General features: G+C 37.4%; 1 protein-coding gene across 50 annotated transcripts in view; it reads left to right on the top strand.

Annotated features, from left to right (window-relative positions):
• Positions 1 to 17,562, top strand: part of TTN (titin) — a 324,829-nt gene that overhangs the window by 56,763 nt on the left and 250,504 nt on the right. For 49 of the 50 annotated variants that reach the window (XM_069068526.1, XM_069068527.1, XM_069068529.1 and 46 more), the window contains 5 exons: positions 842 to 1,073; positions 3,747 to 4,031; positions 4,252 to 4,377; positions 10,181 to 10,369; positions 13,185 to 13,559. In XM_069068526.1, the coding sequence (XP_068924627.1) occupies positions 842 to 1,073; positions 3,747 to 4,031; positions 4,252 to 4,377; positions 10,181 to 10,369; positions 13,185 to 13,559 (1,207 nt within the window). The remainder of the gene's footprint in view (positions 1 to 841; positions 1,074 to 3,746; positions 4,032 to 4,251; positions 4,378 to 10,180; positions 10,370 to 13,184; positions 13,560 to 17,562) is intronic. The other variant, XM_069068543.1, reaches the window with a different exon arrangement.

The raw sequence follows: 17,562 nt of genomic DNA, 5'->3' as shown, positions 1-17,562 counted from the left end.
TCAGTGGGAGCAAGAATTTCACTTGAATTCTTTTTTAAAGCAGCCAGTAGGATCACATGTGATCAGACTGCCATGTAGGACAAGGTGGCTTTTCCCTGGAAGTTCTCCCTTTGCACAGAGGAGTCTTCACATTTGGGAAACTTCCTATTAGACTTGGGGTCTAAATTAGTCCTATCTCTCTTTACCTTCATCGTGTTTTTCTCCCTTGTTCAGTATCCCTTCTATGATTCAGCAGAAAGGATACTGAACAAATACCTTTGTTCTCTGCACAATGCCAGTCCTTCTACATGGCACCTTAGTTATGAAAAGTTATTTTCAAAAGACAGAAGTCGTGGTCATAGTTTTCCTTTATTCGCACAATATTTCCTGATGATAACTCCAGCATTTGTTACATTCATGTTATACATGAGTAACTTAAGTTTTAGAGAGGGCACCTGACGCAAATCATCAAAGTAATAAATGACCCAGCTAAAAGTCAATTTGAAGTCTTCTGCAGCTAATCCAGAAATCTTTCCATTAAGCCACCTTTGAGTAAGACTTGGATTGTTTTATTATAAAGAAGAGAAGATAGTCTAATAAGGCCAGCTTTCCTCTTCTTTCTTCACTCCAGGAGCAAATTAGTGCTCTGATAATGATGTTACCATCTCCCAGAAACAAGACTTCATTCTGATTTTTATTAAGTATAGATGCCCATCATCCATCCAATAAGGCAAGCAAGGATGATGACTAATAACTTGGTCAAGTATAAATGCCCCATACTCTTCAATAGTGTAAATCCAGAAAGAAGCAAGCTGATTGAAGATGGGCTCCTTGATTTTCCTATCATTTGTCCTCATCACAGGTCATTGAGAAGCAGCGTGCCGTTGTTGAGTTCGAGGTCAATGAAGATGATGTTGATGCCCACTGGTATAAGGATGGCATTGAAATCAACTTTCAGATTCAAGAACGACACCAATATGTAGTAGAGAGAAGAATCCACCGGATGTTTATTAGTGAAACCAGACAAAGTGATGCCGGAGAATATACTTTTGTGGCAGGAAGAAACAGAAGTTCCGTAACTCTCTACGTCAATGGTGTGTATGGAGTCTAAAGCACACCTTTTTGACCTAGGCTTAAGCACTGAAATTGTGTTATTGATGACATTTTGAAAGATCTGTGGGCAGCTCTGATTCAATATTCTTTTGTCTACAGTACAAATATTTATTTTTCTCTCCCCTCCTTTTTCAAAACAACTCAATGCTTACATATGTGTGCCATTGCACTTTTCCTGAATTTTATTAGTGTTAAAATTTAGGGCAGATGGAAAGTAAAGAATCAATGTCAGCCCTAGAGAGCACATAGTGACTGGGAGCATTTTTAGTCAGCCTGCAGTACTGAGAACACTCTGTAAGAACCTCCACATACATCATATTGACTTTAGGATTAAGCACCCTAGACCAGCATCCTAGGAGTTTATATTGGTACTATGGGCATCTGATCAGCCCATAGCCAGGAATGTGCTGGTAAACATAAAATTAGCTCACTAAATGTATTCTCAACATGTTTTAAAGTTTAATCAGCTTTATTCACATTTTCTCCATCATGTTCTTAGGTCTAGATAATCGACACAAACAAGAAATCAATCTCTGATTAGTAGCATTTGTGGATATCTGAGGTATAAATGCTCAAGGTGAAAATGAAACTGTCAACTCTTATAAGCTGGTTGGGGCTGACTCCAGCCTACCCCTGTGGTCAGTGTATCAGGAAAGTCTCTCAGTATCTGGTTTCCAATATGTGGGCTCCAGTGGGAGGAGAATCTTTCTGGGGCACTCATGATTTTTATCCCACTAAGCATAAAGGATAGCATTTAGTAGGTTGGCTGGTTCATGAATTTGTGACAACACAGATGAAAATTCCATTAAATCGTTGTGATCTTTCCAAGCCCCAGAACAGACCTGTTTTGAATCTGATTGGCCTCAAAATGAGGCAGAGAGAATAATAATTGCTGACATTTACAAAGCACTTCAGGGTGGTTTTACATACAGTCTCTCACTTGATTCTCACCACAACCATGTCAGGTAGAGATTACTATATTCCCATTTTACTGGTAAGGAAACCGAGGTAGTTAACACAGCTAATAAATGTCTAACATGGGATTTGAATTCATGTTTTCTTAATTGCACATCCATTGTTCTATCTACTATGCCACTAAGTGAGGTATGAAAGAAGCCCTAAACAACATCCTTGTCTCATTTCAGGCTATATCAAACTAAACAGACTTCCCTGGAAGGGCCTAGAGAATGAGGAAAGGCACCAGTTTCCAATGTATTCTGAGATTTGAATTATCATAGTATCCAGTTGTTATTATGTCCATTTTAGAGGTGAAAAGAACTGAGGCACAGATAATTGATCATTCATTACTGCAGTGGTAAAAACGAGACTAGCTATTGTTTTTTCCAGTCTTGCGTTACATGAATTGGGGCAACTCTGGGCCTGGAGTCAGGAAGATCTGAGTTCAAATCCAACCTCGTACACTTACTAGTTGTGTGATCTTGTGCAAGTCACTTAACCCTGTTTATTTCAGTTTCCTCATTTGTAAAATGAGCTGGAGAAAGAAATGGAAAACCATAGTTCTTTGCCAAGAAAACACTAAATGAGGTCATGAAGAATTGGGCATGACTGAAACTACTGAACAACAACAAATTCCATGAATTAATTAGTTCCTATTAATTAAGAATAGGTAGAATATATTTTCTTTAGCCCCTATGTTTTATCTACATATTTGATTTCCATTCACAACATGTAGATAATACTCTCCACCAGTCATGTGTTCATTCAATAAACATTCACTGAGCACCTACTTTCTGCAAGGTGAGCCTGGAGTTTCCCCATTTATAAACGGATGGGACTGGACTATATGTATCATCTCTGAATTCCTTTCCATCTTTACCATTCCACAATCTTGTCCCATAAAAGAGACGCTTATCAACCAGCTGCAATTCTGAACAATGTGCCAGCCTTTGACAATGCAGAGACAAAAATGAAATGAAAAGGGTCCTGCCCTCCAGGTGTTTACATTCTATCAGAAGCTGGGATCAGGAGAACTGGGTTTGATTCTCTGAAGCTCTATTCCAGATACCAAAAGTTTTTCCTTTCTTCCTGCCACAACAAATAAGACAAGGTTCTGAAACCAAGGGAAATGCAGAAAGACTTTTAAGGTAGCCCATAAGACGCAAGTTGTGTCTTTGGGCATTTGATAAGAGTAAATGGCATTTATATCATAGTGAGGCATTTATATCATAAAAACACTATGGCTATGGGTCACTCAACTGCTCACAGTTACAGATGAGGAAACAGAGGTTGTCAGAGGTTAAGTAATTTGCCAGGCTAATACGTATCTGAGGGAGGATTTGAACTCAGAGGGTAAGGGGATGGTAAGGAGCAAGCATTTATTAAACACCTACCATATGTCAGGCATGCTTTCTCTATGTTATCTCACTTGGTCTTCATAACCCTGGGGAGATGAGTGCTATTGTTATTCTCATTTTACAGTTGGGGAAACTGAGGCAAATAGCAGTTAAATGACTTGCTGAGGTCACACAGCTAATAAGTACCTGAGATCAGGTCTTCCTGACTCCAGGCCCAGAATACTGTATCCACTGCACTAGGGAGCTGCCTATTACGTTTTATTCAGCACCCTTTGGGCGTATTCATCATGTCCCTAAGCACTCTTTAATGAGGTTGTTTTTTCATTGATTTCCTTACAGCTCCAGAGCCACCCCAAATCTTGCAGGAGCTCCAGCCCACCACAGTGCAGTCTGGCAAGCCTGCCCGCTTCTGTGCCGTGATATCGGGCCGACCTCAGCCCAAAATTTCCTGGTACAAAGAGGAACAATTGCTTTCTACTGGCTTCAAGTGCAAATTTCTTCATGATGGGCAAGAGTACACTCTCTTGTTGATTGAGGCCTTCCCAGAAGATGCCGCTGTCTACACCTGTGAAGCCAAGAATGACTATGGAAATGCTGCTACTTCTGCTTCCCTGACAGTGGAAGGTATGATGCACCTCGCCTTTCACCTCTGGAACAATACAAATGAGGGCTGATTTTGAGGTTCCTTAAATCAATTAAAAAATTATGGTTCAATTTGCCAAAATTGATTAGTTTAGCCAACTCTTCTGGAGGACATCTACAGTCAAGCAGAGTGTGCTTGTAGGTTCTGGGAAGGTCAAGAGGCCATCTAACCATCATAACTTTCTTGGGTTTCTCTCTTTAGTTCCGGAAGTTGTATCTCCTGACCAGGAAATGCCTGTGTATCCTCCTGCCATCATCACCCCACTTAGGGACATTGTGACTTCTGAAGGAAGGCCAGCCCGCTTTCAGTGCCGAGTGTCTGGAACAGGTATGTTTAGAAAAATAGACTTCTATTTTTTTATTCATGTTGTCTGATACTTAAACTCAAAGAAGTTGTTACTTTTGTTTTCCTTTTCCAGATTGGGCCAGGGGTTATTATCTTTTTTGAACATTAAGTCACCAGAGAGAGAAGCACCAGCATCTGGGTTTTCAAAACTGGTGGTGGGGGGGAGGGGGAGTTTTGCTCAATGGCTGCCCAGAGTCTCATCTAGCCAAATCACACAACTCTTCCCATGAGTGTGCCCCAAAGCAAAACCTTGTCTCAGAGGTGTATATATATATATATATCCTTCTCCAAGGTCAGAGAACATCATAACCCTCATGACCCACTTGACTACAAAGTAGAAAAAGTTGTGCCTTCCTGAAAAACAAGCCTCCCACCACAGGCTCCACATGAGCACAGGCTGCCTATTAGGGGGCAGAGTATATTTTCAAATCAGGGAAGGTCCTCAAATTCACTTAAGCCTATCAAGGGGCCGGGGAGATCTTCAAACTCCCATTACCATTACAGCAAGTCACGTGACCCTGTTTGCCTCAGTTTCCTCATCTGTAGAGTGATCTGGAGAAGGAAATGGCAAACCATTCCAGTATCTTTGCCAAGAAAACCCTAAATGGGGCCACGAAGAGTCAGGTACAACTGAAACTAACAAACAACAAAAAAGTGGTATCAGCAAAACTTTGCCCCAAAGGGAATTCGTTGTGCTATCTCTACCTTTCTCCTCTCACAAGTATACAGAGGACTGTAAATATGAGTAAATGTCTTCATGTAAACAGGTCATAGGCATACATGACTTAGTATAGTAAATCCTGAGAAGTTGCTTGAGATACAGTCACTTAGCTAGAAATTGTCAGTGGTTGGTTTTCAACTGAAGTTTTCCTGATTCCCAACCCAGCATTCTATCTACTGTGGCACATTTTCTCTGTCTTTCTAGCTATGATAAGAGGGGTAGAATAATCCATCTACACAAACTTACTTGGGGAAAAACATTAAAAGTCTTTCATTAAAGGGGAAAACAACTGAATTGTATGCAGGCTGAACAAGGAGGCTATTAGCAAAAGCAAATGTCAGCTTGCCTCTGATGTGTGATAAGCACCCTTTTAAACAAGGCTCAGAAGGAGTGCATTCAAACTGAGAAATTCATTTTGATATGCCTATATCAGAATTCTCAAAACCTGGATGTATTCCCATTGCGTTTATTGTGCATATCACAAATCAGAGGAAACTTGACATTTGTCTTGCTAATAGCTTTTTTTTAAAGTCTTGTCAGCTTGACAGGGTTGGGGGAGGGAAGAAAATTTTGCATGTTAACTTTGTTGTATATTTAAATAAAATAGTAAGTTGTACATAGTAGAGTTGCAGTTTCCTGGGCAATCATCTTTTTTATTATGTTATGGAAATGCTTGTTTTATCCTATAAATTAAAAAAATTTAATATGTAGTAGAATTGCAATTTTATCAGCAGACTGAAGTTATAGGTAGATCAGGAAAACAACTATTAGCTATGTTTTTGCCTGTAATTGATAATAACTTGCATTTTATATCTGTATGTTTTGCAAACAAACAGACACTTAAAAAACACTCATTATTTGATTCTTCCAACCATGCTGTGATGTAGATGCTGTTATGATCCCCATTTTACAGAGGAGGAAACCATGGCTGTCACAGAGCTAGTGAAGCTATTAACACTTAAAAACATATTACTATCAATAATTAACTTGGCAATATATTTCTTAATTATAATAACAAATACAATAATAAAATGAAATTAAAATAATGAAAACCATTTTAAAGCTTAAATTTGTGAATTATTCAAAGTGTTTTTTTTTCATTGAAATTTCTTTGGAAAAGATTTTCATGAAAATTAGAACTGTACACTAGCTATATGACCTTGGGCAAGTCACTTCAAAAATCTGGGTCTCAGTGTCCTCTTCTAGAAAATGGATAGAATGGGTTACTACCAAGTGGAGAGTCTAAAGGTCTCTCAGTTGTTCAATTTCTATAGCCATAATATTTACCCTTATTTTGATTTTGTCTTTGTCTTTGAGAGGGTAAAAAAACAAAACAAAGCAAAACTGAAGGTCATTTTTTGGCAAAGTATACAATTTGAAGGGGCATAGGAAATAGAAAAATGCATAATCTGTCATTCTGATAGAGTAAATTTAAATCTTATGAGCATTTTTAATGTTTGAGCAGACAGACTTGTATACAGTTCAAATGCCTATCTACAGGTATACATATTTCAATATCAAATCCTTTTTTTAATATGACCAAATTTAAAATTCACTCTAAAAGCTAATTTCAATAGCTAGCAAGGTATATATGTGGGTGTGTATTATATATGCAATACATATACACATGTATGTGTATTTATTCGTATATACATGTGCACATATATGTTATATAATGTATATCATATATGTTATATATATTTGTTTTTATATGTACATATACACATGCACATGCACATGCACATACATATAACGTTCATTCTTCCCACTATCCTAGTTTTCACAATGCAATCCCTCTTCAGAACTAACCACTAGTGGGGTGGCTAGGTGGTGCAGTGAATAGAGCACCAGCTCTGGAATCAGGAGAACCTGAGTTCAAATCCAGCCTCAGACACTTGACACTTAACTAGCTCTGTGACCTTGATCAAGTCACTTAACCCCAAATGTCCTGCCTTCCCCCCCTCAAAAAAAAAAACGACCAAAAATCAGAACTAACTGCTATTGGACAAGCATTTATTAAGCACCTACGAAGGTGCTGTGCTAAGTTCTGGGGATACAGAGAAAGGCAAAAAAACCTGCTCCTGCTTTTAAGGAGCTCACACTCCAATGGGGGAAACAATGTGCAAACAACTGTGTATAAAGAAGATAGGACAGGATAAATTGGAAATAGTAGTATAGGGTAGCTATTAACTTCTAAGCACTAGCAACTCACTGCAACAGCAACAGTACTTTCAGTCTATTAGAAAAAGCAGGAGTCACACGGAATTACCTAATACTTGGAATTTCATTAGATTGAATGCTTAAAAACTGTGAAAATTTTAGCCACCTGGGGAAAAAGCTAGGCCCTGAAATGTATCATGTGTGGTCTTTGGTGCCACCTAGTGACAAAATACTAAAATTACATTCTTTTTAACTAAAAGTTATGATAAAACTGTTTTTTAAAGTTTCATTAGTTTTGACCTAGTACCATATGTATCCATTGGAAGACTTTCCCTATATTTCAAGAGTGTGGTGTGTAAAAGAAAACTAAAGAAAAGTTGCACTTGGTAACAAATATTTTTAGTTGGACCCATTATAATTATTTCTACAGTGCCTATATGTAACAAAATTCAGTTTTTCATTCCATAAGCCATTTGTTCTATCTAAGCCTTTGTGTCAGACTTTAGTTTCATAATTCAGTTAAGATGTCTTTTAATTATTGGTTTTTGTTTTTTCTATATCAAAATAGGTATCTTGCATTATTGATTGCATTATCACAATAGTTACAATAACAAATTTAAGGTTTTATAAAAAAAAATAAATTGGAATAATGAATTTTAACAGAATACCCCCTTTCCCAGTACACTTCAAGAATCAGAAAATGGGGACAGTTAAATTCAGTAAACATTTCTAAATGCCTACTTTGTACAGAGCATTGTGTGTTAGGCTGGGGAGGATACAACCTGCAGTGAAGACATGGTCTCTGCCCTCATTAAGCTTAAAGTCTAATAAAGGAAAAAGCTACAATGTAAAATAATGTGTATTGGCTAGCTCTAAAACCAAGCACCATGAGATGACTAAGGTGAAAAATGTGTCACTGTCTAAAGGTGTCGGCAAAGGCTTCATGGAGAAGGTAGCATTTGAGTTGGGCTTTGGAAGGTTGGCAGAGAAGGTGAGAGCAAAGGTATTCCAGATTGAGCAGTCAGAGAGAAGGGAAAGCACCAGCCATGTTTGGGGGACAGATAGACAGACAGACAGGAGTTCAGCCTACTTGTTTTTGAGTAGTTAAAAAAACCTATCAGCACAATACTAATGAGTAACAGTAACAATAGTAACTCCTAACATTTGTTTATTACTTTATGGTTTAAAGAGGACTTTATTTCTGTTTTTTACAATTGTGGCAGCTGCCACACATCTCTTCCACATACAATGCTATGTTGACCTCGGGGCTAATCTTGCATCCAACGGAAATAAGGATTAGAAAAAATTATGTAGCTGAAGGTGGATAATGAAAAGAAGGAGCAGAGAGAGGCAATGATAGAGATATTGGGGTTGCTTCCAAGGCCATCAGCTTTACATATCTCATAGTGTCTTGGGGAAGTCTACCTGGGGCCACTATCCATATGCTAGTAATCACAGAGTAAAGAAAAGCTGTGAATGACCCGGTCCAATTCTGTCAGCATCCTGGAAAAAAAATGAATCAATATATTGATCATACCAGTGGTGGTCATTAAAAGAGAAGACTGTTTACCTGAGTACCAAAAAGAGATCCTATATTCTATCTCCTTGAAGGTCTGTTAACATTAGGGAGTTAGCTTTCTCCTTTTTTTTTCCTTTTCCTCTATGAATGTATACCTATCAATTACACAAAACACAAAGATATATTTTAATTTTATTTTTAATTTATGGAATAAAATAAGCACTTCCATAACTTATTAAAAAGCTAGTCAGAAGATTACAGAATTGTTTAATAAGTCCGAAGTTCAGCTCTGTAATGTTATTATAAATTGGAAATAGTAGTATAGGGTAGCTATTAACTTCTAAGCACTAGCAACTCACTGCAACAGCAACAGTACTTTCAGTCTATTAAATAAATAAACATAAACAGATTGCTCTGAATGTGTCATCATAACTTTCTTATAGAATGGTTCCTGTACAGAAAGCCTGCGAAGGCTAAGATTTATACAGAGTTGGGATACCATACAGGGGAAACCATTTATATTGCTCAGTTAGCTTCATTTTTTGTGGCTTTCTTTTTTTACCTAGTGGCTGCTGTCCTGGGGTCTCAGTTCTCAAAAAAAAATTTTAAGCTATCAATGAAATCCAATAAATATTTATTAAGCACCTACTCTGCTAATGTAGGTGCAGAGTATACAAAGATCAAACCTGGCATAATCTACATGACCAATTAGAGAGCCAAGTAACCATCTTTATAAGTTCTTTCTTACAAAAGAACAGAAAAATCTAGAGGGGCACAGGTTGATTGTTAATTTGCTGAGAAAATAGTGTAACCTACCAATACCTTTGTAACATATAAACCTGGCCTTTGGATATAATATCCAAGGATAGTAATTATCCTTTTTATTTCATGGGCATAGGGAACTCCCAGATGAGGAACTCTTTCTACCAATGGCAATTGGAACCTTCTCCACAGCATATAGTCTTAGGTAGTTGCCCAGGGCCCTTAAAGGACAAATGACTTACACAGTGTCACATAGCCCCTAGGTAGCAGAGGATTTTCATAACCCTCTATCCACATTATATCACTCAGAAGTTAAATATATAAATTTGTCTACAGCATCTCAGCATCTGTTTGACAAATGTAAAAGATGATAATGCCATTAGACCATGAGCTCCTTGAGAGCAGAGGATGTCTTTTTACCTTTTTTTTGTCTCCTCCACACATTGCCTCATAGTAAGTGTGTAATAAATGTTGGTCAAATGTATGAAAGACTGAATGAATTGGAATCATGTAATTTAAATAAATAAACCATAATTTAACTAATGTAAAATTATGTTTTCAGATAAAATGTATCCACTGGTTTTTTTCTTTCATTTCAAATGTTCTGTTTTTTTATTTTGCAGATCTGAAGATTACTTGGTACAGCAAAGACAAGGCAATCAAGCCGTCTCGTTTCTTTAAAATGACTCAGTTTGAAGACACATACCAGCTGGAAATTGCAGAAGCTTTTCCAGAGGATGAAGGAAATTATACATTTGTCGCTAGTAATGCTGTAGGCCAAGTGTCAAGTACAGCAAACTTGAGACTGGAAGGTACAGTATTATAACAACAAAAAAAAATCTATTTCTATTTATAATCTAATCCCATAAAGACAATAACCGTACTACAAACCACCACTGGTCATCTGTTGATATCTAATTCAACTAATTTTCTCACATGCCAACATCCTGCAAAATCATCTATTTCTCACTTTCCCACCCTACCCCAGAGTGTCTTAGATAGTATTCTATTGGCTGTGATGATCTGTTCAACATTGTATTGCTGTGACGCTCCTTGACCAGATATATCAAAGGGCAGAGAAAATGAGGAAAAAACAATTATTTTGTTAGGCAAGAAAAGCCAATCTTCATCATCATTCATGATCACAATAACAATAATGATGGAAATTGTAATTGCAGTGAGTTGACATTATTCTTTCATGAAAGTAATTACTGAATTTTTTTGTGTTTAGACATTGTCATAGTAACAATAACAACTGCTTTATCTACCTGTCTTTTGAAGACGTAAATTCGATTATTACTATGAAAATACTACTTTTGTTCTAATTTAGAATACTCTCTTGCTTGCTTATAAATGAATTCATAAACCCTCCCAATATGGAATATTGTAGTAGCTAACATATATTTATTTTAATCCACTTAGGCCTCTGAGTTGCTGTTCAAATTTTTTTAATGGTCCTAGCCCTCTGACTTTATGTTCATAACTAAAATTAAACAAATGTCATTTTAATTGAAATTTTTATCTCCAACAAGAAATTTCTCTAAAATTCCATAAAGTCAGAATTTTCTCTAAAATCCTCCAGCCTTTTTTGTGCCCTAGACCCCCGTGGCAGTCTTGTGAAGTCTATGATCCTATTCTCAGAATGCTTTTAAAGACAGAAAGTAAAATACATAAGATCAGAAAAGAAAATAATTTATGTGGAAATATAACAGTTTAAAAACTAAAATTAGTTTAAGCTATTGAGGTATAGTATTAAGGTAGTTTAAATAAAATAATCTTTATAACTAAAATATTTTGAGCAGCAAATATCTGCCTTATTTCCCTGCTGCTGAGAAAGAAAAACAAAAGCCCTGTTATAAACATATATAATCAATCAAAATATTCTCACATTAGCCATGTCCAAAAAAAACTTCTCAATCTCTGCGCTGAATCCACTGTCTCTCTATTAGGAGGCGTATAGCATGAATTGAAATACAGTTACCAAAAAAAAATTTTAAATAAGTTGATGGACCTCAGGTTAAGAATTTATGCTAAAGGGGTGGCTAGGTGGTGCAGTGAGTGGAGCACTGGCCCTGGAGTCAGGAGGACCTGAGTTCAAATTCAGCCTCAGACACTTAACACAAAAAACTAGCCATGTGACCTTGGGCAAGTCACTTAACCCCAATTGCCCTCAAAAAATAAAAAGGAACTTATGCTAAAATGATCAAAATGTCAACTTGAAATGACAATGGACAGTTTATGATATTAGTGGTTCAGTGAGGAATTCAACCCAGTGTTCTAGCTATCTGGAACTATAGTTGCTCCTATGGAGGATACCAATACTAACTGTAAAAAAATGTTAGTATACATGAGTTCAAATCCAGCCTCAGACTCTTGCCAGTTGTGTGACTGGTAAAGCCAGTCACTTTGCTCTCTGCCTGCCTCAATTTCCCTTTCTGTAAAATGGAGATAATAATAAGACCTACCTCCCAGGGTTCTTGTGAGAATCAAATGAGCTGATACTTGTAAAGTTCCTAACACAATGCCTGGAACATCGTAGTTGCTTACTTCCTATAGTACTTTAATAATTTCTAATCCAGAAGGCTTATAAGCTGAAAACAGAAGTACTTCAGAGTTAGAGTAGGTATATAGTTATAACAGAAAGACAAGAATTCCTTTATGTTGATAATAATTATAGACCTCGAATGAACACAATTGTGCAAGGTACTTTACACCTATTATTTCGTTAAGTCTCATGTCCATCCTGGGAGGTAGGCATACAGATTCTTTTAAAATCACCCAAAGGAATGTAGCAATCTAGAGTTGTAATATCACCATATTAGAAAATCAGAGACTGCAGGAATGTGGGTTTTTATGTCAAGGTGGGTGTTGTCCTCTTAATCCCCCCAACACACGCTGAATCTGTCTCTGTTGCTGGCTTTTGTGTTGGCTGAGAGCACCTGATCTATGTTTGTTAGAGAAGGAACTTTACAAATTCTATTATCTAACCCCGTCATCTTACAGCTGGGGAAGATGGGGCAAAAGCCCAGAGACAATCCCCACTGATTCCACTAAATTATCCAGGCTACTACTATATGCCTTCAACTATCTGGTGGAAGAAAATTAAGTGATACCCCTGAGAAAGGATGCTCTTAAGGGGGTAAATGGCCATTTCCAAGAAAATTTACCTTTGTTCTTTTTTTCCTTCTTCACATTTTCAAAATAACGAATTTAAAGTGATTTTTCAGATAAGGAACCACTGGGGAAATGAATTAAGCACTGGTTTTATGTCCTCCAGTTTGTGCTCCATTACCGACTTCCTGACTTTTATGTTGAAGTCACTTAGCCTGCTTATGTCTCAGTTTACTTACCTGGAAAATGGGAATAACTGGTCTTCCAAGCAATTAGCTCTGTGACATCAGGCAGTATAGAAGTTCCAGGCATTACATTTGGACTGCATGATAGCTCATTATTAGATTCTCCATTAAATGTAAAGACTCCTGAAAATGAGATAAAAAAAAAAAAGGAACGTGCAATATACTATTTAGTAGGCTAATTTGGTCCCACTGAACAAGCCACCAAAAGGAAAGCAAAGCATCCGTTTTAGTTCAGGGCAACATCATTAAAAGTTGACATGCTTCTTTTCAGGATTTAGAAAAGGTGAAGAAGTAACAGCAACCACCCAATGGCATGTCCCTTCATCAGTCTCATTTAAGAAGGAATCCCTTGGCCAAAGGCCCATCTTCATCCAGCCAATTTCCAGCTGCCGGGTGTGCAGCGGGGAGACAGTCAGATTTCATGCGAGGGTCTCTGGCATGCCCAAACCAGAAATCCAGTGGTTTCATAACCAGCAGCTAATTCTTCCAACCAAAGACATAGTTTTCCATTTTGACGAGTCTACAGGCATGGCTTTAATGCTGATAGTTGATGCTTACTTAGAGCATGAGGGGCAATATTCTTGTAAGGCAAGAAATAGTGCTGGTGAAGCAACTTGTACAGCTACGCTTACAGTGACTGCGGAAGGTAAAGCTCATTTCTTTTGTTTTCTCTCCAAGGCTTTTACTTTGCTGCACAGCATACATTCCCACTGTTAACTAACCATGTTTCGTGTTATTTGTTATGTCCCATGTTGTGGCAAATTCACTAATAAAGTAACAGCTGTAACTGGCAGGCACCTTTGCTTTCTCTTTGCAATGTATAACATATGCATTTAAACCCTTTGCCAAATTGTCTGTTCTGGGCATTTGCAAAAGGGCAATTATTCTGCTAGGCTCCAACTTACTTAATTATTCATTCAACTTTTCTAAGTGGCTAAAGAAGACAAATGAGCCTCAGAGTGGGATGTGGAGTAGTTAATCTTTATACCCTACATTCAAACCAGCTGTGATTGCTTTCCCCTGTAAAATTAGGAAGGAGAGGTCAAATGGTGTCCAAACAGTGTCACAAAAACATTCCCTGTCACTATGGATAACCTCAGTGACAGCAAAAAGAAGAAACCAGTTATTTTTTGGCACCCGCATGAGCACTCCCATCATCCATTCATCGTTGTGAATGAATTTTCTTTTTGTGTGTGGCTCTGACTTCCACGATCATATTGCATCTGGCATGCTGTTTCCAAGTAACAGTGAAATCTTTCATCCTCATCTCCCATGCCATATCATTTATGTTAATAACTTGGCTCAATAACCTACAGTAGATCTTAATATTCTTTTTTTTCTATCACTTGATTATACAGTGCAAGCCCTAGATAGGCAAAGTTCTGGGAAAGATCTAAGAGAGTCTGCCAACTCCCAGGCAGTAGCAGAAGCTCACATTGATTCCCTTTTCACAAAAGAGGAGACCAAAATATCAAAAAAAGAAATTAAATCACTTCAAGAATCATCATATGAATATGAGGTACAGGTTTTTGAAAGCATTTCAGAAAGTTCCGTCTCGAAATCTGCATCAGTGCAAGATGTAGAATTGTACCAAGCTGCATCCATTTCCCAGATCGCAGAGGGTGACCACGTTTCTGGGGACACTTTTGAAGAAGCAAGAGATGTCACCCCTCAAATCCTCCTGAACCTCAAGGACGTGACCGTGAAGTGTGGAGACACTGCTCAATTAGTTTGTGTAGTGGAAAACGGAACCTCTGCAGGTACAACTTGGACCCACGAAGGTGTAAAAATGGAAGTATCAGGGAGAGTGAAGCAGTCACAAAATGGAAATGTTCAGCTTCTCACTATTCAAAATGTTCAACTGGTAGACCAAGGATTGTATAGCTGTACTGTACGAAACAACTATGGAGAGAAGACGGCCTCTGCAGTACTAACCATCGAAGGTGGTTATTTGATTTTAACTTTCACTTTACTTCATTTCAGTCTCGTTGCTTATTCAGTTTCGCTGCCACCCAAATTTAATCTAGAAAAACATATTTTGGAATGCCTTATAATTAGTACTCTATTCATAAATGACTTGTGCTCATTCAGCCATTGATGATTATGAAAAGTTACATTTTAAATCGAGGCTTAGAAAGTTCAAGTTGTCACATTCCATAATGGTCATCAAATTCTTCCTCCCCAGATACTGTAAGTTGTTGCAAGAAAGAAATAGGAGTATTGAGTAGTTTAGCCTTACTTGTAAACGTTCAACTCATCTAACTCTGTAGTACACTAAATTTTGGAGGAAAACATAGAAAAAAATACTACAATCTTTGTTTCTGGAAGGATGCTGAGAAATCTTGTGCTGGAAATTAAAACCACCTCATGCCCCTGCAATCTTCTCTTCAAATGTGAATTTAAAGGAGAGAAATCATTCTCTAGATGTCTGAAATGTGGGTTTTCAGGCAAAGACACTTTGGTGAGCCATTTCCAAAGAGGATTGACAAAATGACTTATGGGAAGAAGAAACTAAGCTTCTAGACAAATTCTGGACCACTATGGTCTCTTTTATCCTTGCTATACTCTCTCTCGAGGCTCTACATCTGAAATAGTGAACAAATGTAATTGGACCATAATCCTCTGTGTTTCTCTTATCTTGGGACATCTTTCTCTTTGGCTTCACCTTTAGCTCAGTCCTCCCCTCCATGCAAGGTCAAGAGAATGAGGTTAATTAGTGTTCATATTCCTTTTCATTATATAGCAAATTCTAGACATCTACTCCACAACAATTTATCTTTTTTAACTCGATCCTATAGGTCAGATACTTAGGGTCTAGCTATGTATTTTAACCAAGACATTCCATGCAGAAAATTGACTCCTTATTTCCTTTGATCTTGGTAGCTGCTGGTCTAACCCATCAGCCACAGCTATATGGATACACTGCTCATCTGAAGTTGATGGCTACATGCCATTCATAGGACTACCATGATCACTGTTTTTTGAATTGTATAGCTTCCAGTGAATGGTAATAAGTAACATCAAAGCATTTCGTGACTACCACCTAACTCAACTTATTTAATAGGGCTGTAAATAGGGCTAGGTTTTAAATTCAGAACTCAGTTACACACAATCTTCATGCGTTTTTGGAGATCCTGAGCAACAAAATGGTATTCTTCTACTTGCTTAAAGTCCTAGCCATTCATTTGTGACTAGTACCTCATTGCACAAGCTCCCCATAGTGGACCAGTCCTGAGAACTTTGTGAGGTCCCTGGAGAAGAACCTTTCAGCTTCTGTTCATCACACTATCCAACCGTTCTTGAGAGATCGTGCTCAGAAAATCCAGAATTCCTGGTCTCAGCAACATAATCAACATTTAGGACCTCTGTGAAATCAAATTTTTCTAATTCTAGGAAATAAAGTTGGGCTTTATCTGGCCCTAATATGGCATAGAAATTCTTCTTTAAAAAAATACATCATAATCTCCTTGCTCAGCACAAGGAATTTAATAATCATCTAAGTTCAAATAGGAATACATAAAGTATATTTGTATAAGTCATTATATGAATAGAGTCCTTATATGTTTGATAATCACATAAGTCATATTCTTGGCTTTAGGACTAATGAAATTGGCATTTCTTTTTCATACTAATGACTTCATACATTTCAAAATACAGTATATATGTTTTATTCCTACAAACATAGCAAATCTAATCCTTTTCCCAACTTTATTCCTACCTAGCTAAGGAATCGCAAGACAGAGCAGTTACAAAAGTTACCCTTGGTTCAAATACTAAAAGCTTTAAAACACTCAAAGAATCTCATATTAAAACAACCAGAGAAGCAAAAATGGAATCTTCAAAGAAAACATCAAGTTTGTCACTAAACCCATCCTAAAGACCACAAGGAACTGACAAAGGAGTAGAAACTGCTATCCAGATGTTGTGGCCTGTGAAGACATGATTGAAAACTTGTGCCATTGTATCAGTCAGCCCTTCTTGAGAAACTCCCCCCAGAGCCCATTAATAAAGGAAGGAGGAGACTTGCAACCCTTTTGTGTTATAAAGGGTGCACCTGCTTCTTAAGAAACGTGGCCCTGTAACCTGTTTGTAGTTAAGGAGCCTGAATGTTGTTCCTTGTAATAATGTTGGCCATTGCAGTTTAAAATTATTGAAAGTCGGTTCAAAACAGAGTGGTATGTACAAGTGCAGAATATTTAATTCACCTAAACGTGACAGGTTGGCAAATGCATGTTCCTTCCAAATATGACTTACTCTTGCATTCAAGTGTTCAGTCCTTGAGAAACAATAAAGAAAAATATTCATTTTAGCTTGCGCATTGCTGTTCTGTATGTGTTCTTCTTGGTGTTTAAGGCATGTCAAGGCATGAGTAATTATGAATTTAAAATGTGAAAATGGAAAACGCTATGTAGAACTTGAAATAAAGAAAACCTGTTTGAAAATAATTTTTTCATGACATTTTCATAGACTTTATCAGATCATTGAATTGTTTTGGCATGTTCTCTTTGAAGTGGGTTCCTGTGTTATTATAATGTATTTTGGAAATTTCAACCCTGCAGAACACTGATCAATGCCAAATGCAAACAATCACTTACAACTCTCTCTCTCTCTCTCTCTCTCTCTCTCTCTCTCTCTCTCTCCCTCTGTGA

The sequence above is a fragment of the Petaurus breviceps genome, unplaced genomic scaffold (assembly GCF_028583685.1).
Source record: "Petaurus breviceps papuanus isolate PSGF00001 unplaced genomic scaffold, PetGlider_PUasm1.0 90763, whole genome shotgun sequence".
NCBI lineage: Eukaryota > Metazoa > Chordata > Mammalia > Diprotodontia > Petauridae > Petaurus > Petaurus breviceps.
This window is presented reverse-complemented; position numbering and strand designations above follow the sequence as displayed.